The following is a 23,464-nucleotide window of genomic DNA, read 5'->3' as shown; positions in this document are numbered from 1 at the left end:
AAATGGCCGACGGAATCTGGAATCCGAGATTTTTTTGAGTAAGATGTTTTTCATCTTTACTTTTATTTAACTTCACATTTTTTCATCTTCTATTTCTTACTTTTTTAAATAAATAAACAGATAATTATTAAATATACATAATAGAGTATCATTCGAATTGCGGAATAATTGTCTCATCTTTTTCTTCTTCTTTATTTGTTTGTATTCTTTATTTATCTTCTTTTTTTATTGCCATTGAAACACTGCTGTTTTTATTCTAACATTAATTATTAAGAAAATTTGTTTCCTCGATTTTGTTCGAAAGAGGATAAGAAGTTAGATAATCTAAAACCATCTATAAAACGTCGCGAAAGTGTATCTACGATTAAACATTATTATTTACAACGAAGTTCTGTGTATTTTTAAGGATACATATATATATATATATATATATATATATATATGTATAACATACGATGTCCGATTAAAAATTTTTTTTAATCAATCGCAAGATTTTTTTTTTGTTTTTAATTACGATCGGTATGTGGATTATTTCATAAAATGACATCTATATTATACAGAATAAATTTATGTCGTATTAGTCTTCTGATATATATGTTGAACATGTTGGAAGATTAAACACATTTGAAATGTGTGCCGTTTGAAAATTTATTGAAAAATAATAATAAAAATAGACTAAATATATATAGCGATTCATAAGAATATTCGTACCCATCTCTACTGACAATTTGAAATAATTTATATGGTTTTCAAAAACGATTGACCATACTCTTGTGAGACAAATATTTGTATCATTTATGTAAAATTATCTTCTTCTTCTTCTATTATTTAAAATTGAAAGAGAGCGTATGAATACTCCCGTGACACTGTATATTTTTAGACATGTTCGTCAAATTTTCGTACACCAAAAGAAATCTGGAGTCGATCGTTGCTATGATCTCGAGGCAGTGGTGAAAAATGATCTAGAGGAAGATAGATAAGGAAAACGATCGAAAGTTATTTCGAAGATCGTTGGACGATCATCTTCGTCTTTTCAAAATTGTTCTTTTTGGGACAAGGAATTAATTAATATTCGGATAAACGTGGATTTATAACTAAATATACATGGCACGTTAATTAGCCGTATAATAGGCCGAAGTTCAAGTTCATATATATATATATACATATATATATATTATTATATATATATATGTATATATATAATATTCAAGACAAGTACAATTATTTAGTCGCGAAAAAACATCGCGTAAACGCTAGTCGATAACAATACAAGTTAAGTATAATCAATGGCAGTTTGGCCATTCGTTATTTTACATCTTACCATTGTTTATCCTTTTCAATTTTAGATTGAACGTTCAGAATGTTGAAAAATTCGAGTACCGACATTTTGAAAGAATTTCTACTCTTCCTATCGTTCGAAATTTTGTTCTTTCTTTGTTACAATCATACGTTTAGTATACCTAGTACTCGATATGTCTAGTTTAAATATGTATAATAATGAGAGCCATGGATCTCGTTGAAGAAAAATAATTGTCCATAATATTTTCCACACGTAGACATTATTTTGGACGATTCGAGTATTAGAGATTTTTGGCAGGTGATATGCGTTTAAATTACTCGTAGATCGTCTCTACCGACTCGTGAGTTTCGAATAATCAAATACTGGGACACATTGGATTATTTTTCCTAAGTAAAAATGAATAATAGAGAGAAGAATGGGTAATATTATTGAGAATTAGAGACCTCGACGATCGAAAGAGATCCGATTGTTTGTAATTGTTCGTTTAAAAGGATCTATCGCAAGGGGTTGCTCTTCAAAAGCCGTAACCCAATCGATTGACGAGGCCGGCGACGGATCAGAGATTTTCGTTGTCTTCGTCGTCTTCGCCCCCGTGACTCTCGTCGCTGTCTTGCCGGTCTACGGCTACGAAAATAGCTACGAACCCTTTGAACGATATCGTGTCGTCGGTTCGAAATCTTACCAAAAGTGCCTCGCTCGTCGATACGTAATCAGTTTTGTTCTGAAACAAACCGATCGATCAGCTATTATGCCTGCTTTCAAAAGTATAACTTCGAAAGGGAATTGGTTGAAAAATTGTTGCATACCAAATTGCCGCAGAGCCGACCAAAGGATGGATTCGAGGCATCCAAACCCGAGAATATCTCTACGAAATCGTAACCACACTCGCTTTGATATTCCAATTGGAAAGAGAAGAAAGATAGGTGAACGTTCTTGCCGATGGGTGCTTCGATAGTCCAATCACAGTCAGTCCCGTGATCGTAATTACTATATCCGTATCTGACGTGCGAGTAGAGGTGTTTCACCTTATCCGTTGCCATCAAGTATCCTCCGCACGCTGAAACAAAGATAATCGCTTTCGAATATTGAAATAAAAAGTACTCGGATAAGGAGCGTTAACTTACCAGTACTGTGCATGGCTTGGAAACCTTTTCTTTGAACGGAGGCATCGCTCTTGAAGATCATGTACATCTGATTACCGGTTGCCGAGATCGGATGAGGTTCCTTGGTACCGCAAAAGCGACCAAGCGTATGACTTTCCGGCGAATCCCCGTCGTAAATGGCGATGTGATCGTAAGCGCACTCTTGATGAGACTCCATCTCGAATACTTTGAACACCTAGGAGATCGTTCGAATAAAATTAGAAAACGTGTGTTCGTTTGGGCGATCTGTTGCGTTCCTTGGTAAGCGATCAAAACGTAGACCGACCAGTTTGATACGGTGTCCCGGTTTGGTAGTGAAGTGCCAAACGCAATCTTTCCTGCCAGGATAATACTCGGGAAAATTGGGCGACGTAATGGTGCCTACGGGCGCCGTAATCTCGTACTTGCAGCCACCCTCTTTGCAATCGTGGCCATTTTCGTGAAGCGTAAAGCCATTGTGGCAGGAACACTGATAGGAGCCTATCGTGTTCTTACACTCGTGCTGGCAACCACCATTGTTGTTCGCGCACTCGTCCATGTCCGTGAAAAAGACCGCGGCGAAGCCAGTCTTTTGCACGCTACAAAAGTTTACGAACGATAAGGGTTTCCGTATATTGGAAAAAACGGTACCTACCTGTTATCCGACGTGAATACGATCCTCATGGAATTGCCTTCCGACGTGATCATCGATGGTAACCTGATACCGCAAAAAATCCCATGTTTCCTGAGAATATCGTCACCGAGTTTGCTCGCTATTTCCAAAGAATCGTATTCGCATTCTTGCTGATAGGCATTGTTGCCTTCGAGATCGAAATGAGTGAAATTCAAAGTGATACGATATTGCGGCGGTGCTATTATCTCCCAAATACAATTTTTGTTTCCCGGATAAGTCTCGGGGAAAGATGGACTGGTGATCGTCCCGTTGCTATCGTCGAAAATACCACCGCACGCGTCTGAAAGTTTTCGCGATAAATTCATTTCATCGAAAAGGGAGAAATTACGAAGATCGATGGCAACAACTCACCTTCGCAGTGTTTCCCATCGGAATGTAATTCGTAGCCGATCTTGCAAGAACACTCGAATCCACCGAGAGTATTTATACAGTCGTGTTCGCAGCCGTGATTGGTCAATTCGCACTCGTCGAATTCTAGTTAAGAACAAAATCTATAACTTTTGGAATACGCGTATTTTACGAACAGCTATAGATAGAATCCTATGTATATATACCTTTCATAAAAGTTGCCGAAAATCCAGCTTTCTGCACGGATCCATCGCTAACGAATTTAACGAGCAATTTATTGCCAGTCGATTTGATATCAGGCGGTATTTTATAACCGCAATAGACTCCGATCAAAGGGGAATCAGCATTGTGACCGTCGCGTACTTCGACGTAATCGTACACGCAATTGTCGTGATTCTCGATTTCGAAGGATTGAAATTTCAAAGCAACCTGATAATCCTGCGGCACGGAAAGTCTCCAAACGCATTCTTTGCTGGATTGATATTCTTCGGGGTAATTCGGTGATTCCAGATGACCAACGCCATCCAATTCGACGTCCCCGCCGCAAACAGCTTCGTAACTGGCCGTGAAACCACGATGTCCGCTTTGACGTTCGGAAGTAACGTATGTTACGAGCATACGACTTCCGGTAGATACCACTGGTTCATGGATCTTGCCGCTTCCGCAAAAACGACCTATCGATCGCGCATAAATGTTCGCGTATGCGAGATCAAAGAGTAACAACCATTTCAAGCGCGATATACGTAGCAGCTTAATTACAGTAAACTACGAGACACGGGCAAAACTTTAATTTCCATTAGAAAATTGAATTCCACGGGCTAATTGATACGAGTCAGGGAAATTGTCAGGGAAATTGGTGGGAAGATATTGGAATTGAACCGCGACGAGAAGAGCAATTTATATTTCTTCTATATTACCTTGGCCATTTTGTCGAATGAATAACTCTCTCTCTCTCTATATACTTATATATAAAAAATAATTATAGCTACCTAGTACGTGACTTTTGTACCAATATCCATCGCGAATTTCGAGATAATCGGTGCGGCAATAATCGCTCTTAAAGACGTCCAAGGAGGTAATATTCAGGACGATCCTTTCTCCGTGCGTAGCAGTGATCCTCCACTCGCATCTTTCTCCGTCGATTCCTGGGGAACTATTCGGGTGAGTCGGGGAACCAAAGCTCCCGCTGTTCTCTTGGAAAGTCCTGCCACATTCTAGTCGATTGATAATCAAACAAATCCTAATTAACATCTTCCCCCATCGAGTAGTTTATCTGAACGATCAGTTCCAATTATTCTTACTGTGGCATTTGTAAAGAAGATTAGTTTGGGCGATATCGCCCTCGCTCAGTCTTATCCTTTGACCGATCTCGGGTCGTTTTTTCCCATGGTTCTCTATAGGTAAAATCGTATCCAAGTAGATGCCCTTAGAAAACGTGTTCTTGGCGTAATGCATGATGGAATCGTAATCGTATGGCAGACCTAACGAATTAACTTCTTCTTCCGTCAATTTGTTAAAGTTATATTCCTGACCTGAAAATAATTAACGAGTATTCTTCCAAGTATGCACCCTCGTACGTTATATGGATCAGGCTTCGAGCAGGGAAAATCGAACGAATGAGACAAAGGTCTCTTGTACGCGTCCCTCTGAAATAATAGTTGCCGAGCGATGGCTCGATCTCTCTTACACAGGTAGGATACGTTTAACTTTCGAAGGACGATCGGCGCCGCGTTATCCCACTTGCGAGCAAATATTACAGTAGCTACCTAGGTACTTTCCGGCTTCCACGTTGTTAAGGATTACCAAGATTTGCCGCCACAAATTGGCCCATTTATCTGGCAAACAAAGTCATTTGCTACGAAGCTAAACTCTCGATCCCGTTGCGATCGATGCGCGCTCGGGGGACATCTTTCCGTTTGCGCGTTTCAATCGCAACTTCGACAGTTTCGTCTTTCTCAACGCGATCAATTACGCGTATATGCGCATACCTAATATATTTCCAAAATTAATCGACGTCATTAATTCGAACTCCCTAGGCTGCGAAAAGCGAGTATAATTATTTTTACAACGAGAACCGAACTAAATGGCAATTACCGAGAAATTGGAGAAAAATGGAACGTGCTCGGCCTAATTTGATCCGATCGAAATGAAATTTCCCTCTTTCTCTCGTCCTAGCTTTGAAAAGGTTTGACCTTTCCTTCCGTTTAAAATCGGGACGAACCGTCGGATGGATCGTCGGATGGACCGTCGTGTAATTGCGATACGCTACGAGCGCTTTTCCAAATAATCGCGTTAATTAGACAGGCCGAAGTACGTTCCATCGGCTTTGCGCGAAATTGAAAGCTCGCCCTCCTCTGGAAGGGTCGTCGTCGTCGTCGTCGTCGTCCACTTACTCACCGCTCATGATGTTGTCACGAATGATTTGTACGTGTCGATCTCGATCCGGCCTGGTGTGCTCGTGCCAGAACCCAACGACGTGGCCCAGTTCGTGAACGACTATACCGAACTTGTCACAGTTTTTTCCGATACTGATTGCTTGCGGTCCGTTGCCTCTTTTGCCAACAAAGGAACAGCATCTGGAGATGGCGTAACAAAGAAACGCGATGATATAAGTCAGAGAAGTATTATCGGAAATAGATTTCTACCTAGAACACTATTATTACGTATCGGTTTATGATCAATTCTTACGAAACGCACGAATACGCTACGATGCAACATCAAAAACATATAAAACGCAATGTACGCGGTTCAGTTTTGGAAGGAAATTTCGAGATAAGAACAAATGTCCTTAACTACGAAATACTAATTGCCAACATTTTGTCGAGGAGCAATTTTTCTTCTTAATCGCTTGACCCAATGTTTTAGCGAACTATTTATTCATTATTTTATCAGTACACTAGAGTATACGAGAATGCAAACTACGAGGAATACAAAATACCAACGTCTTGCACGTGTTCTATTTAAAATGAAAAATATCTCTCTTTTAATCGCTAGACTTAACATTTTATTCGAGTATTTATTATTCTATCTAATGATCTAACTCGTGTTAAAAGCACGCGAGAATGTGAAAACTAAACGATAAAACATATATATATATATATATGTCTACGTATTTTTTGTATTTGCAATAAGAATGTCTACTTACCCGCAGGGTCTCTCGGTGAATAGAATGTAATTAGGATGTTCTCGTTGCACTCTCTCGACGAATTTGACGCAAGTAAAGTTTTCCCAGTGTCTCATGGCCTGCTTGAAAAGTGCTTTGTGCGCTCCGGAAAAGTTTCCGTCTATCTCGTAAGGTATGACCCCGTGATCCCAAACACGTTCCTTTCTGGCAGTCGCAGCTCTTCGACTTCTCGTTGGAAAATCATGGACTAGAAGAAGAGGCTCGGTACCTCGTTCGTTGTTCGCAAGATACTTCGGTTTGTGGTCCATGTCGTAAAACTCGATGGACCGTAGTCGACGATCGTGGAGCGAGACGACCTCGTCCGAGACATCGTTCGTCGTGTCCCGAGGCAAAGGGACAATCTTCCTACGGTGATTTCGTCGTCGAGAACCTCTGAAAAACGACCACGACATTGCTCGGACGAAAGAGTCGTCAATTTATTACGATCTTACTCGTTACCGGTTATATCTTATCTTTTTTACCACCCTCTACACGTTGCTATGTTATATATGCTATGGGTAGCGGGTAAACGCGCAGGTGTTTACTTCAGGGATGCGACCCTGCCCACGCGAGCCTTGATTTTCTCCTCCTTCCAAAAATCCGGAGAAATCATGTCTTAACCCGCAATCCGACCCACAAACCACCGCATATATCCTACGCAATTTCCTATCCAACTCATTATAATATTAATAGTAATGATAATAATAAAGGTTCTTGCGCAAACAAGAACGATAAACTCCTACGGAACTTGGTTCGTTCCCGTTTCAGAGGAAACAAACCATCTATGGGGGAGCTCGAGTAAAATAACAATAATAGTAAGTAATTCGATCATTTTCCAATAGAAAAATAATATTTTCAAGTGTGGTAATAATTAAATCGCGGGGTTGCAAGTTGAATTCCTTTCTTTCTTTCTCCGTACATAGATCATTTCTCGGTCGGTTAAATAGTTAGCAGTAAAATCGCTTAACGAAACGAGTAAAGAAACAAATCAGTAAGGTAAATTGTAAACGCACCTGGGAGAAGTTTATATTTCATTCTTAATAGCGCATTCTCCGTTCAAGGCTGATTTACTTGCCTTACCCCACCGTCTTGTTCCTTCAACGATCAACTAGGAAGTCGTAAATCTAATCGGAGAAAGTTTCTCTAGCTAGAAAATAATACTTTAGGAAAATGAGAAGAAAATGAAGGTGGTCGGAGTCGAAAGGGGAATTCGATTAAACGTTCGAATCCTGGTGGGATAGAAATTAATCGTTCGTTGTTTCCGTAAAATGTTCGTTTTACGTGTCAATTCTCTCTTACGGAATAAAAAGACCAGGGAAACCAAATTTTCTTCGTTTCCCTCGCAAGAGCTTGCAACAAAGGTAGACTTAATGCACGAATCGAACGCGTCGCGGCTTTGCGGTTTTTTTTACGACGCTTCTTCGGGGGTAGGGACGGGAGAGGAAACGAAATTGCCATCGCGGTAAATACGCTTTTCATGGCTTTGCCAGTGAATAAATTCGAAAAAGAGATAGCGGGGAAACGAAGTAAAAGTACGCTCGAAAGATACGAATAAAAAAGAAAAAAAAAACGAACGCGGGGTTAGAAGTAAAAAAATGACGAAGCAACTATCGTCATTCCGTTTCTCTATTCGTCTTCTTCTTTCCAATTATTCTTTTCTCGGTGTACCTGCGATATATCACTGTCCTAGTTTCAATAAATGTTGTCGATAAAATGAAATGAAATAAATTTATGAAACATTAAACGAATTGGCACCATCTATCGCAGAATTTGCTCGGAGGGGAAGCGAAAAGAAAGTAATTGCGCTGGTGTGCGGTAGTTTAAGGGGAAGGGGGTGGGTGGTCGACACTTTGAAAAAAAATTCTCTCCCCTCGCGTAAACATTGGACTAAAGTGGCGGTGCCGGTGGCGGTGCCGGTGTGCCTATCCCTCGTTTATTAGTACTAATTACCGCGCGAGCGTAATTCTCTCGCAAGCACCCTCCCTCTCTTCCAATCCCAGTGCGCCGGCAGTAAGCCTGCACGGTTTCTGAATCGGTACGGCATTACAATTAATTAACGAGCTGCACTCTCGCGAGTTTCGTTTTAAGGGAGAGTTCACAACGCGTCGTTTTAAACTACGATACTACGATTTACTCTTCCAAAATTTCTTCCTATCTTATTCTTTTTCTTAACGCACTCGCGTCGAATTACTTATATACGCGTGTTTCTTCTTACGTCGGAAATAAATTGCTATCGCATTGGCTTGAAAAACTCTGCAAAGTAATTTGTTACAATTTAAGCGAAATTTTTCCGATCCCCGATGCAAATGCGTTTCAATTGAAAAACATCGACGAGTTCGTCTCCCGTCGGTGACTCCACGAATATGCAGTTTATTACAATTTACGAATGATTTTGATCGCAATTTAGCGATTTTGTTTGACGACCAACTTGCTCCGTTCTCGTTTCGAACAAATGATAAAAAAACGAACCCTCGGGGTTGGTGGTAGTCGGAACGATTTACGTGCGAGAAAATGCGTCAGTAAAGTAGAATCTTTTTTTTTCCCCGATTTTTTGTTCTCCCCTTGTTTTCATCCCCAAGCACGTGGGCGAGGAAAAGGCAAGGCGAAGAGAACGTTGCTCGCGATGCTCGCGTTGCTAGCGTTGCTCCAATTTTCCTTTCCATTTCCTTCCTTTTTCTTTTTTTCCTTCCCTTTCTCTGCTTTGTTTTTTCCCCTCGCGTGATCGTCATACGTGCGAGCAGCACGACACGTCAAATGAGGAATAATAAAAAAGGAAAAGGAAAAAAGGAAAAAATAGAAAAATCTATCGACGATAAGAAAATAGGAAAAAATTCCGAAGGCGAAATAATCGGACTAACGCGAAGAGTCATTTGCAAAGCGAGGCGATAATAAACGAGACGATTAATAACTCTCGATATTCTGTCGTTCGCGTTCCGCTTTAGCGCGGGATGTTTAAATCGTACGAGATATAGCGCTATCGTCAAACAATGAATCTGTAAATAGGAATATTGGATCTCTCGCGTAGCCTTGCTGCTGACAGCATCGCTTGGCTCGATGTAGAATATAGCCAATAAATGTATGTACATATGTATTATACGCAGGTATGTACTTATATGCATATACATATAACTCGGGTGAGATGAATAGCGAATATTTCAGAAACGTCGACGTACCTAACGGAAAGGGACGGAGGGGGCAGGAGTATATAGCGCGAACCGGTTGTCCATTAAATGTGTGCTTTTTTTGTTATAAAATTTCTTTGTTTATTTTATCAGAACACAATGGAATGTTACGATTTAGTCGAGCAAACAATGGAGTAATATTCTAACGAGAATCAACGAGGTATTGTGGTCATTGGAATGGTGCCAATGTCCTCGGTGGTCCCATCCCTTTTCCCAAAGGATGAGTTCAATATTTTAACGTATTCATGTATAATTGTACTTGAGAATCGGATAAAGCTAATAGAAATGAATATTGAATTTTTTATTCCAATTTCTATAGTCTAGGAAAGGTTTATCGAATCTTTCCTACGCGTATACGTATTGTATTAGGTTGTCCCATAAATTCTTTCCGCGCCACGTTACGTACAACTTCGAGCCGGCTATATTTGTAGACACGCAGGCTTCGTAATGCATAATGATGCTTCCTGAGAGATGTACAAAGGTAATAGAGCGGAACGGTTCATATATGACACGGTAAATCAACCTCAAACGATAAATATCGTCTATTGATTTCGCGTGAAAAATAAGGAAGGAACTTATGGGACAACCTAATATACGGATACACGTGCACGCGTATGGGTGCGATACCATCTATACCACTGGTTTCGATCGAACGTAAGAGAATGTGAATTTTAAAAGAGTCCTTCATCAATCGTCTCGATTTTCTCGACGAAATATGAGAAAGAAAAATTCGTCTTCTTTCGGTCGGTAAATTTGTCGAGAACGATAAAAAAGAAAATATACGACAAAGACCGATGACGTTGGTTGCTCTTTTATTTCATTTTTCTTGTTTTCTTTTTTCTTTCTACGACTGGCCAATATGAAAAAAACCAAGGAAAGAAATATGTAGAGAGGCGTAGATATATACGATGAGTTACGAAGGCCTATCCGTGGCTGAATGGAACACGCTATTCGCTGAATAGGAAATTTCTCTCGGTGATCTCGATAAATCACTCGTCTTACGGTCTCTTGCACTTTTCTCTACTTTAAAAGACGGAGAGTTAAATAAAAAAGGAGAAACAGGCGAGGAAAAATGAAAGAAAGAAAGAAAGAAAGAAAGAATATGAGAGCAAGAGAGAGAGAGAGAGAGAGAGAACTAAGAAAGGGTGTAAAAGTAGAAGTAGGAAAGATGCAGAAATCGATAGGATGAAGTTACATCGAAAGTACGAACACCTTCGTCGACGAGCCTTCTCACCCTTGACACCCTTGACACCCTTGATAGAAAGAGAGAGAGAGAGAGAGAGAGAGTGGGAGCGAGTGAGTAACGCTTAAACCCCGTTGAGATTGGTCCCCTGGTAAGATTAATGTGACTTAGTCTGTACTTTAATTCGATACCTCGAACCGGCCGGCGGCACTTTCGGGACGGACCTTGAGAGATGACCTTGCTTAAGAAGGGTCTTGCCGTCGACAGCTGGAACTCACTCGAGGAGGAAGAAGAACGCGTTTTCTTCGCTGCCCTTCTTCCATACCTACCCACTCCCATTTACTCACACTTAAATGCGCTAAACTTCCTACGATTATCCGCTAAGATTTATAATCATATTGAAATAGAAGAAAAGCTAGAGGAGGGGGAAGACAAATTATAGCTACACGATAATTCTCTTACAATTCTTTCTTTTTCTTTCCTTTACTTTCAAGATAAATTCATCTGATTTATTATCGATTAATATCCCGATAAAAAGTCCAAGAGAGTTCAACTGGAAAAAATAATTAAGAAACAAAATATAAAATATAAATTAATAATTATGTAAGGTTTTAGCGTTAATGCGATGTATATATATGTATATATAATAAACTTTGATCGATAGTTATTGCGCTATGCGTTCGTTTATGGATGAGTGGGGATGCGACATACTTCGAGAATCTTCGATGTACCCTAAATGATTGTTAATTAATCGAAGGGAATGCGTATCGTAATTGAAAAGCACCGAGTATATGTTTGGAGCATCCCTCCTCTTCGAAATCCACCGTTGAAATGAGACATTGTCCTCTGTGTAAATGCTTTCATTCAAAGTTGTTTATATGACTTTCGAACGTTCCTCATTTGTAGAAAATCAATAATATTCGTAATAAAAAGAATTTTCTTATTCGGAAAGTCATATAAACAACATTTAATAAAAGCATTTACGCAGAGGACAATGTCTCATTTCAACGGTGGATTTCGAAGAGGACGGGTGTACCAAACGTATATTCGGTGCTTTTTAACTACGATACACATTTTTTTCGACTCATTATCAATCAATTAAGATATATCGCATACTCTACTAATATTTTTGATCGTTTAAACTAACGATACATTTGTTTTAACGTTCCTGCTCGCGAAAATTTGTATCTAATAAACTTAGTATTGTTCTTACATTAATAATTTATATAATAGGGAAAGCACAAAGGATGACCAATTAATCGTTAGACATTAAAAAATCTGGTATTTCCTTTGTTTTACCAACGTGTACGAATTTAAAGTACGGGTGTTTCTTGTACATTATTTTTATATTTGTTTAATTCACTCGTTATAGATGAAGCTTTCAAGTCAAACTCATTAATACATAATTGAAGTATACTAATGCATTCGAGAAAAAATCTAGTAAGCGTAACGGTGTACGATTTGAAAAGATATTCGCTGTATGTATGAATCGAGTAATTATTTTCCACACGATAATATGAATTTTATTTTTATCGTGCGTGATAACGCTCGATCTTTATTAAATTTAAATTATAATTTTCATTAATAATTAATGCCACTGAATGATTATAATTTTTATAACCATTTGATAATAAGTGATACGTTAATGTATATTTATTATTTTTATTAGATATTATAATGTTTATTTTTTTACAGAAGAACTTTGGTGGGATCATTTCGATTATTTTTTTTTTATCCGAATTATTCTCCTTGATAATTATTCGATAATCCTCCGGGTGATCTCAATGGCAAGGATCTTAACGATCTTAAGCAGCAACATATATAACTTTCGCGCTCGTTACCGCAATTTCGTTATCTCACGATTTATCAAGAACAAAAGGGAGAGTCGGTAGTCTGACAGTCTGATCCTCTTCGGAATTCTCGGGAGCTTCATTGGAGAATCACTACGTGATCGTGTTTCACGGGGTTGGATACAGGCCGTAAACAGGCGCTTTCGTGAGCCCGTCGACGATGAACACGTACAGAGGAGAAACCCACATAAATGCGTCTGCCTACTACGAGAGAGATACGTTACGTCTGTCCCTCTCTCTCTCTCTCCCCCTCTCCTACTTTCTTTTACTGTCACTCGTCGTTGGTCCAGGAATATCTATGCGAATATTACCTTTGCGTACTGTTTTTACCATTATAGTACTGGTTTTCGTATACTTACGCATGCGATATACATTGTTGTTCTCGTGGATAGTTAAAAGATTAGAAAAATTGTAACGATCAAAAGTATAGAGAGTAAGCAGGTAACAAGAATGTTTTTTATCGTTGTTGTATTTGATTCGAGGATGAAACGCGAGTCAATGGCCGTGTCAAAAGCGGAGAAAGAGGAACCGAGCAGGTGTTCGATGTTAAATCCAGTCGATGAAAAAACAGAGAGCGAATTGTAGGAATAGGATCGACGTACCTGATCGGGGGTGGAGCGTTGCCGATGCTGACAGGTTATTGGCAGTTGGAGGGCTGAAAATGCTCGGACGGCAGTATCGGAGCCCATTTTCCAGGTTTACGATGACGGCCATTGTTATTGGCATCGCCGGTTGGCTCTGCCACCGGGAAGACGAGTGGTAAGAGGAAGAGGGTGGATTGGAAAAGGGTGACTGAGCGAGTATAGGTATATACGCGTTTACGTGTGTTCGTGGTCTGCGAGAGAGAGAGAGAGAGAGAGAACGAACGTGCCACGAGCATAGTCACGTGCTCCGATTTAATCGTTCCCCCTGGAATTGGGTTAGATACGCCAAAAAATTAACGACAAATCCGTTCTCTGCTTTATCTTTCTCTCTAGTGTCTTCGAATAAAGTACTTCGAGCAGGCACTCGATCGTTCGTTCGTTCGTTCGTTCTTTCGGCTTTTTTCGATCGTTCGACCGTACAAGGAAGGGGCAAGAAAAGAAGACAAATAAGGAGGACGGTTCTTCTGCGGGTGACAGGATATGCTCGGACAAGAAAGAAAATTTGTGGCCGACGTAAACTTCAAATTAATGATCCTCGCATCCTTGGCGTGACGTAATTAGAATCCGTGGCTTCTCCGATTGCGAGAGACGTACGGAGTTGGAGCTCGAGTGCGGTTAACTTTGATAATTCGCTAAAATCTATTACGTCTCGCGTCTAATGGACTTAACTTTTGACGCTAGAAGTCACCACCTAGTCGTAGTTTCCTCCTGGACCCGCCATAAGCCTGTATCTTTGACGTAACTCTGACAAACTTTCCAACCAATTATCAACACGGAGATCCCGTGGCTGATAATTGCTCGGAACTCCTTCTCTTTCGGATATTTTCGTTTGCGTTCAAATTCGAAACGCGTTTGATCGGTTCGTGTGTCGAAAAATGATGAATTATTAACTCAAGTTTTTTCTCGATTATATATTTTTTGTTTTATAATAAAACTAATTATTCCCACATGTTTCGTACTATTCCCAAATTCTCGAGTCGAAGATAAATGATCGAAATCTTGAAAAATATTCATCGTTACATTCGGTAAACGTACCTTCTACGATGATGACGACGATGGCGTTGTTTCGATCTTTCCTGCGTCGTCGTTTCCGGTCTGATCGTAGATATATAGCCTCCGGTAGCGCTGTTACCTTCTTGGCCATTTCCAGACTTTACCGTTGTCGAGCCGATCGAGAAATCTACGTCGTCGGGTTGTCTCGAAGTCGTTTGCTCGATCCTTCCTTCTCCGATGTTAGAACTTTCGCTAATCGTTAAATAATTCTGTCGATGAGCCGAGTGTCTCTTTTTCGCCGGGAGAGTCGTGGATTCTAATCTGGACACGATAAATATGTTCGATTGCCGCTGATAATAATCAAATATTATTTTGATCGATTTATTTGCTCATTGATTATTCTTCGATCGATAATTATACGCGTTGCGATGTTGTTCAGTGGTATGGTAAAAAAAACGAATTAAAAGATATCTCGATGGAACGTTTAGAGAGAAAAGTTGTCGTTACCTGATCTCGATACCCTCCTCTTTTATTTCAGGATTAGTATCCTCGTTTCTGACGTTGAAGCTAAACTCATCCTCGAATTCAGCACCCATGTTATACTGATTGCGGTCCACCATGATCGGCTCGGATTTCCCGCGAGAGAGCAAGCTCTCTCCTTCCTCCCGATGGGCCTCGTTGTTCGCGTCGTGTTCGTTTTTGAACTGCAGGATCTCTGCGGCGAAGATACCTTTTGATCTTATCTCTCGTCGATTCGGATATCGCTAAAGTGTACGAAGAAAAATCGATTACTTACCGGTAAGTCCTTCCTCTTCGACTTGAAGACCCTCCTTTAAAACTTCCTCTCTGTATTTCTCCAATTCCTCGAGGTAGGACTTGTTCAATTTTTGTTGCCGCCATTCCGTTTCGTATTTTATATTGGGCAGTGCTATGTCACCGAGAAATCCACCTGGAATCGAATGTTATTTCTTATAATTTCGTGGCGATTTTAAAGAAGAAAATTCCAAGAGTTATCTTAAATTTCGGAAGAGAAAATAGGAGGGAATCTCGATTATGCGTGTATCTCGGTCGTATAGGAATCTCCCGGAAAGTCGATCGCCTTTCCAAGACACGGAGTTCCCGCGGGGATTGAACGTAGTATGGACCTATTATCGGTTACCATAAATCATCGAACGCGTTATCGGTCGAAAGAGAGTTTGCTCCGATCGCGTTTGTTGCGAACGACGTAAACAGCATCTCGGCCAGACTTTGCTATCTTCCATCGTGGCACGAGAGAAAAACGGTACTCCGTTGCAGTCGCGCCGGTTTTGTCTTGGGAGAGAGAGAGAGCGAGAGAGACAGATATACAAAGAAACTTAAATATGTAAATTCGATTTGGAATCTCGAAAACGAATAAGAAAATAGGAAATAAACTTTTGTTTGATCGATACTGTTCTCTTCGATATTTATCGCTTTCCAATTTCCAATTTGTTTTTTGTTCTCGAGACGATTTTGAAAGGCGAGATTTTTCCTAACGATTACTTTTGAACGCGTCAAAGATCGTTCGACTAAACGAAACGAAACGCGAAACGAAACGAAGTTCGGATTAAAGGCACCAACTCGAGCAGCGATCCCTTTTTCGATTGTTAAAAAAGATCTCGTTATACGATCGAGGTAGTTCGTTAGTTTGAAGATCGCGATAAAAAGAGAGCTGGCGAGAAGGCCAGCTAGGTTTTATCGAATTCCGTATCGAATTCTGTATCGACATCTCCCATTGGGATCTCACAATAGTGCTTGTCTGGATGGATGGTGGTCGAACGGGTGCTTCGAGAGAAGCCGTAATTAGATCCTTGGAAATGGAGAGAGGCCGACGATTGTCATTCTTTTTACTTTGTGTGCAACTTCGTTAGTTAAGTATATACATAAGTATGCATATATATAGCTATAGTAAATACGCAATGTAGTAATAATTCCAAACTTTTTGTCGATACTGTATGCATCGAATCGAGGTAGACGCGATCACGCGATTTTCTACTACGAGATTTCTCATGTAACGAGTTTTATCTTCTCATTTTTGTTCTCTCTCTTTTCTCTTTCTTTCATTCGATTTAAAATCCATCCAACGACTTAATGAAATAAAACGTCCAAGGGAAAAATAAAAAAGACAAAATAATACATAGAATTGCGTTATTTAAACTAGCTAATATTAGAGTTTCTTTCGTTCGAGCGAAAAAGACCTCGAGTTCAAAGGGATTAAGTTTCGAGCTGTTGGAAAGTTAACGCATCGTCGATTAAAATAAAATGATAAATGATAAATATGATCGAAGTAGGTAGACAGCTGGTAGCGATCATAGATAATCACCGTACACGCGTCTATAAACGGGATCATAAATTCAACGAGCAATGCAATGGTATTTCTCATGGCAGGGTGCGTTATCGAGGGGGCGAGGCGAGGTCGTAGGGTCGTAGGGATACCTTACCGAACATCCTCGATCGATTTCCCTTAATTAACCCGATCGTGCGATTCTCTCTCTCTCTCTCTCTCTATGTATCTATGCCTACGAGAACAGAAGGGGTTACCGATCGTATTCCTCGGAATATTCGGTCTGTGTGCACGAGCCGTAATGTTGGCGCGTGTCCCATTAGTCGCGTCGTATAATTTGTCGATGTGGAAATTAGCGGGACGCGTTCCGATATCAGCACGTCCCTACAACACGCCGAAAGGGCCACCCGAGTTCGCCCTTTCGCCGTTAACGAGCACGAAATCGGCCGAATCCTCGACGAGCTGGTGCTGGCGCTGGTGCTGGTGCTGTTCGCGAACGCTCGTAAATACTCGTCTGCTTGCGATTTTCCTGCGTTAGCTCGTTGTATTCGCGAACCATCAATCGCGAGTACGTGCACATCGTTCCGTCCTTGCGACCCGGCCAACCAATTTACGATTCGAGTCAATTCATTTGTCCGTAGGACAATCATTTTATACGATCGGATTTCCCCTAACTAATTCGGAGATATTTATCGTTAACTCGTCTCCCTTTTTTACCCATTTCGTTTACATAGCCCTTTAAACAGTACAGCTTGATTTTAGTATTTTACAATTGAATTCGTATTTTTATCTCTATGCAATCAAGTTGTATATCATTTATTCGATTACGTAGGTGCGATGATACAGATTATATCGTAATATTGCGTCAATTTTTACGTCGCTATTTAATTGCAAGATGCAATAGTTTATCGTAATAAGTGTATAATATTATTGAAAATTTCCCTGTAATGGGAATAAAATGATTTGACTATTAACGCGTCAATTTTATCGGCAGGTGTAATTTTATTTTCATAAATGGAATAAGTAGCCGATTAATCGATCCGTATCCAAGTTAATGAATTCTTTTCTCTTCGGTACGATACCATCTTGATCTCTAATTAATTTCATTAATCGATTTTTCAGCAAGCACCGAGAACACGTCGTAAGAAATCGACTATAATATCGGCGTTCTTACGAGAAGTGTAATAACCGTGGCAGCAGCCGAGCGAGCTGTAATAAAAACGGATATTCCTTCTCTTTTAACAGCAAAAAAGGTTTCCTTGCGAGTACGATGCTATAATTATTATAAAACAGATTAAAGGTTAACGATTATCGTACAATCTTTCTCTCTTTCTCGTTTTCGCTCGGTGCTTCATAAAATCGTTTTGGTATAAGTTCATTTAAGATTTGAACAAAATTAACATTGCTTTGAACGATTGCCAATTTTTTTAGCATAATAGTTACAATTATAAAACATCGTTTTATCATTTATTGTATTTACTCGTGTCGAAATAATTCGTCAATTAACGTATCTCTTTGCGTTGATATATGTTTTGGTTAATTAATTAATCTATTAGGACGAACGTGCGAGCGGAGCAACAAGCCGAAGGAGGGAAAGCGAAGGGATAAAGAGGAAAAGATAGAGGGTGGACATTAACGAGATCGAAATAGGAGGATTCGCGAGGACCTACCCCTACCTTGACCCCGTGCTTTCTCCTCGCCCCTCGTAAAAATACGACACCCTTGTCTGACGACTATCGAGGAGGGTCGCGCAACAGGGGGAGGAGGAGGTCTCGCTCGCGAAACGTTGGAAGGTACGTAAATAGGTAGGATCAAGCGAAGCGTGCACACGCTCGCGTTCGTTTACTCCCCTCTGCACCTGCGATTTATTAATTCACGCTGCCTGACGATGATTCATCGTATCTGCAAAAGCCGGCGTTGTTGCTGCTGGTGCTCTACGGCGACGGCAACACCACCACCAACCCCAACGCCAACACCAACGCCAACATTGACACAACGTTGTCCTACGTGTTTCTCGTACAGATCGGCCCTATGGTATATCATCCATTAGAATAATAATTAATAGCACCACTGACGAGTAATGCCGCGTAGCATCGATAATGCGATGCATTATTCTTCTCGTTAAATCGTCGATTTATCGGGGCCGACATCGATGAAATTCCATATCGAATTCTCCTTTATCGAATTTACGACCTTTTCACTTACCATTTTTTTATTATATTTTTCTCTTATCTTCTTTTTTTTCTTCTTTTCCTTCACGAAAATGGTCCGTCGCGTGTAATTTATTCATGGTATTGGCGTGGACGATACGACGATAATAACCGATGACGATGATGATGACGACAACGACGACGACGACGACGACGACGACGATGGCAATGACGATGACAATTTTAGGATGATAACCCAATGTTGCAAGGGACGTTATACGATTTTTAACAGTTCGGCGATAGCCCTGAATCTATTGATAATAAATGATATATCGGCTAATGAAAAGCCTCTCCCCTCCTGTACTTTGATTTATCGTCGGGTGATCGTGTGAATTTCTAGCTCGTTCATAGCCCGTTTATGTTTACCAGATTCCTGTCAAATGCAAACCACGTAATACCGAAGCATCTCACTCTCTCTCTCTTGGAACTGTCCCTTCAATTACTAGCATAACAACGTCAATCCTCTATCATCATTGTAGTACTCGTCAGAAATCTCCAGTTAAATTTGGACCAACTAATTTTTCGCGTTTTTCATGTTTTATCTAACATTCCGTCCAAAGATAAGAAGAAAAAAAAAAGAGAGAAAAAGTAATAGATGGTCATTCGAGAATATCTTTGAACGTTAGTTAGAAGATAACGTTTTTTTAGATGATTACTTGGACATTTATCTTACGTCGGGGCAAGTCTCTCGTGGATCAGGGAAAAGCCGAAAACGTCCGGTCCAGTTTGAGTCGAGAACTCGTCGATATTCTCTCGACGGCTACTAGAATTCCTTATCAGAAGTCAAGTACAAGCTATCCTCGTGCATTCTTTTTTATTTCTCTTATCGCAACGACTTGTAATCACGACGATAATAATTTTCTCGATATCTATACGTAAAGATGTGCGTGTGCTGAAAGATTTATATATTACATGCGAGAAAGATTTATGCGACTGGTAGTTATTTTTTCAATCGTTTTACTTCGTCCACGATCATAATTATCGGCACATACGCATATACGAGCATGTATATCCGACTGAGTCGAAAACTTTTGAGCCCGGCATAGACAAATTTCGGTCAAAGTGACTTTTATTAAAAAAAAAAAAAAAAACAATAAAATTGAAGGGTCTTTTCGTCGAAATCGAAAACTTTTTAAGCCACTCTCGTAAAAGGCCGATCGGTATAACCTTTCTTGCTTTTTCCAACAGTAGAATGTGGAATTTCATTTTGTTTTATTTATTATCTCTCTTCTTTAATTGTTTTCAATGCGCGTTAAAAAAGAGTCGATTCGAAGATAATGATCGAAAGCAACATCGTTCGATTGCGGATAATCCTAAGGTTTTTCCATTATCGACTTTCTGAAGCAAGTTAGACGCAAAAGTACAAAGGTAGTTTCCCATAGTGATTTTCACCTAGCAAAACCTTATCTTTCGGGATAAAACGTATACGCGAGACTTTGCTCGAACAAACGTCGAAGTTACGATCGCGGTATAACCGCAGGATTGTGGCGAAGAGCCAATCAGAACGCCGGAAGTGGTCCAATCTCCGAATCGATCTGAGAAGACTACTTTTCCATTTCCAGGACATTTGCAAGAGTCCATGAACGATGTGGAAAGAGATCAAAATATATATATAGATAGATAGATAGATAGATAGATAGATAGATAGATAGATATACGTGTACACGGGACACGTTGAGGAAAAGATAGAAAGAGAATGGAAAGAACGGGAAGCGATGGAAAGCACTTTGCGGAATAAAACGGACAAGGAGAGGTACTTCCGGTTAGTCGAATAAATCTATTCTAGTTCTTCCTATCTAGGGGGAGAGGGGAACCTATCGATACTTTGATAAAGATAGAAAGAAAAGAAACAAGATGAAAAATCGTAGTAACTTCGATTCAATATCCGTGGTAATTTTCCTTCGATGATATTCTTTTTTTCTCACCTCGATTATTCTTCGATTTAGCAATTAACGGTATAAAGTAACGCGATATGAAATTCGTTGCATCAAGATCGGCACGTTTTTATAACGGAGAGACTATCTTTGATTACTTTATAAATAAATACTAAATTTGTTCGAAAAGGCATCATATTCATTAGTATATTAATATTTGGTTCCATTTTCAATTTTCGGACAACTTTTTTTTTCTCGCGGGAAAGTGCAGATCGCACTTTGAACTTTTTTCATTCGACGACAATGTCATCGTACTTTCGTATAATGGAGATGTGAAACGTAAGAGTAGGAGTGAGAGAGAGAGAGAGAGAGAGAGCATACGTGGTGTGCGTGTGTCGTATTGATTCGAATGGAGAAGCCTCTCGCATTGCAACGCGAACCTCGATCGCGTCGGATTAAACGCTTGCGTATGCTACTAACGTCAACCTCTCATTTTTTCCCTTTTTTTCCCTTTTATAATTTTCTTTCTTTCCATTCTTTGCTCTATCTTATTGTTCCCCATTTTTTTCCAATTCTACCTTTACAATAGATACACGCGCGTCTATCTATTTTTTAAATACTCGTTTCTAGTCGTACGATAAAATGACAATATATTTATCATTTTTATTTAACGTAATTCAAAGTGCAGTTTTGTCGTTGAATTTTCTACGAAAAAACAATGATAACGAGATGATATAAGTTCTTTTACGATACTTCTTCGTACGATCGACTTCTACGGAAGATTTTTAATTATAATTATTTTTCTCTTCTTTTTTTGTTTTCTTCAAAGAGATATTTTTTCCACGCGTTTCTTTCGTAAATGACTACTTTTTAAAGAAAGTTTCTCATCTAAATAATAACAGGTTGGAAAGAAGAAGAGGAGAGGTCACGGGAGGTGCGGATCGTAAGGAACTAATTCGTCGTTTAGAAGCACGCAACAAGCGTGAACGTACTTTACTAATAAGAAGCCTCGTGTTCTAGTAACGAGATAAAAGATACGCACACGCATGCTATTGAAAAGGAGGAAAACGAAAGAGAGAGAGAGAGATAAAGAAAATTCATTTAGCTAATCGTAAACGTCTCGAAGAAACAAAGAAAGTAATGGACAAAAATCGAGTACGCGTGTATGTATTACATTGAAAAAATGTTGTTCTCGGTGAAGTCGTTGGAACGGACAAAACAGTTGTTGTTTGTTCATCGGAGATAATCGCATCGCGGTCGAGTCAACAATGATTCATTGTGAAACGACAGCTTCGGTCCGACTTTGTTCGATATTATGAGTCAAGAAGAAAGAGTGGGAAGAAGAAAAAGTAATAGAGAAGGATGGAAGATCGTCGTTCGATCGCGAGCAAAGCTTTTTAGGGTTTATGTCGTTGTGGATGAAAAGCTTTAGCGCGGCGTTGTTAAGTTCTCCCTTACTTTTTCTTTATCTATCAATCTATCTATCCATCTCTATCTCGCATTCGAAGCTATTCGTTGGTCTCTTACCCTCAGGTGAGAACTCGACCTAATCCCAAGGGATAAGTCCTCCTCACGTCTGAGTAGCCTATCCAGCATGTCACCCGACGTTCGACTTCCTGACTCTGATGCGAGCCGATGCCAATCTCCCACGTCCGTTCGAAATCGAGCTTCGAACGAACTCTTCTTTCTAGTTTTTTTTTCCCTTCAATGATCCACGATCGAGGTTTCCCCAAAGAAAAATTCTTTGCCATCCCTCGCCTCGTTCTCTCTCTCTCTTTTTCTACGCTACTATGATCGTAGCTCGTTAAAAGTTCCTTCTTGTTAACTCGACGTCGCGATTCGTGGAACGAGAAAAGATTCGCGTTGAAGATGATCGCTAAAGCGCGTCGTTGCTTGCAGTCTTACATATTTTATCGCGAGATCAATTGTTAAGGTTTCCAAAGAAATTTTCGGAAATACCAGAAGAGACACTTTCCTCGAAGAAGAATTCATTCTCTTACTCGTTTGTGTGTGTGTGTGTGTATATATACGTACAATACTTATGCATTATTCAAACGTCAGACTTCTCAAGCATCGAAACGCGTCACCGTAAATATATTTCATTTATTCGAAGCATCGTAAAGATATATTTTGTAGAAAATACAATTTCTAATGAAAATAGTGTTAGAAAAAGAAATGATTTGCTATTGTATATATATATATAATTCTGATGACGTTCCAAAAAGAAAATTGGAAGGAAAAGTACGATAAAGTCATCGAGCGAGTTCATCCGTGGCAAGCTAGTAGCTGAATGCTGGTGATCGGAGAACGGTTGAGACGTGTCAGAGGTTGAAAGGCTATCTTTCCGTTCGTTCGGTGAATAAACAGAAGGAAAAGCGCGCGTAAGAAGAGCCAAGAGAATCTCGAAAGCGTCGACCGACAACGCGAGAACCGATTCGCGGACGTTTAACTTCCTTCGCGATTTCGAGTTCAGTGCCGTATCGAGGTCGTTTACGATTCTTGTTAGAGGAATTAGTTCTCTATAACGAAGCTAACTAAGTATGTCTAGATATATATGTGTATACATGGAACGATTGCCACGAATATTCAAATATATGAAT

The 23,464-nt window shown here is 39.9% G+C and overlaps 1 protein-coding gene across 1 annotated transcript in view; it reads right to left on the bottom strand.

The window, feature by feature from the left end:
- Positions 1-184: 184 nt before the first annotated feature.
- Positions 185-23,464, bottom strand: part of LOC122521541 (bone morphogenetic protein 1) — a 34,345-nt gene continuing 11,065 nt past the window's right edge. Inside the window, exons 2-15 of the mRNA XM_043642408.1 lie at positions 15,275-15,427; positions 14,986-15,193; positions 14,521-14,799; positions 6,609-7,019; positions 5,861-6,039; positions 4,765-4,995; positions 4,453-4,677; positions 3,670-4,137; positions 3,467-3,589; positions 3,077-3,395; positions 2,729-3,020; positions 2,425-2,638; positions 2,107-2,357; positions 185-2,021 (exon numbers count right to left, since the gene is read on the bottom strand). Of these exons, the coding sequence (XP_043498343.1) occupies positions 1,857-2,021; positions 2,107-2,357; positions 2,425-2,638; positions 2,729-3,020; positions 3,077-3,395; positions 3,467-3,589; positions 3,670-4,137; positions 4,453-4,677; positions 4,765-4,995; positions 5,861-6,039; positions 6,609-7,019; positions 14,521-14,799; positions 14,986-15,193; positions 15,275-15,427 (3,518 nt within the window). The 3' untranslated portion in view covers positions 185-1,856. The remainder of the gene's footprint in view (positions 2,022-2,106; positions 2,358-2,424; positions 2,639-2,728; positions 3,021-3,076; positions 3,396-3,466; positions 3,590-3,669; positions 4,138-4,452; positions 4,678-4,764; positions 4,996-5,860; positions 6,040-6,608; positions 7,020-14,520; positions 14,800-14,985; positions 15,194-15,274; positions 15,428-23,464) is intronic.

Source organism: Polistes fuscatus, unplaced genomic scaffold (genome assembly GCF_010416935.1).
Source record: "Polistes fuscatus isolate 324 unplaced genomic scaffold, CU_Pfus_HIC Scaffold4, whole genome shotgun sequence".
Lineage (NCBI taxonomy): Eukaryota > Metazoa > Arthropoda > Insecta > Hymenoptera > Vespidae > Polistes > Polistes fuscatus.
Note: the sequence above shows the minus strand (reverse complement) of the source record. Positions and strands in the feature narration are given on the sequence as shown.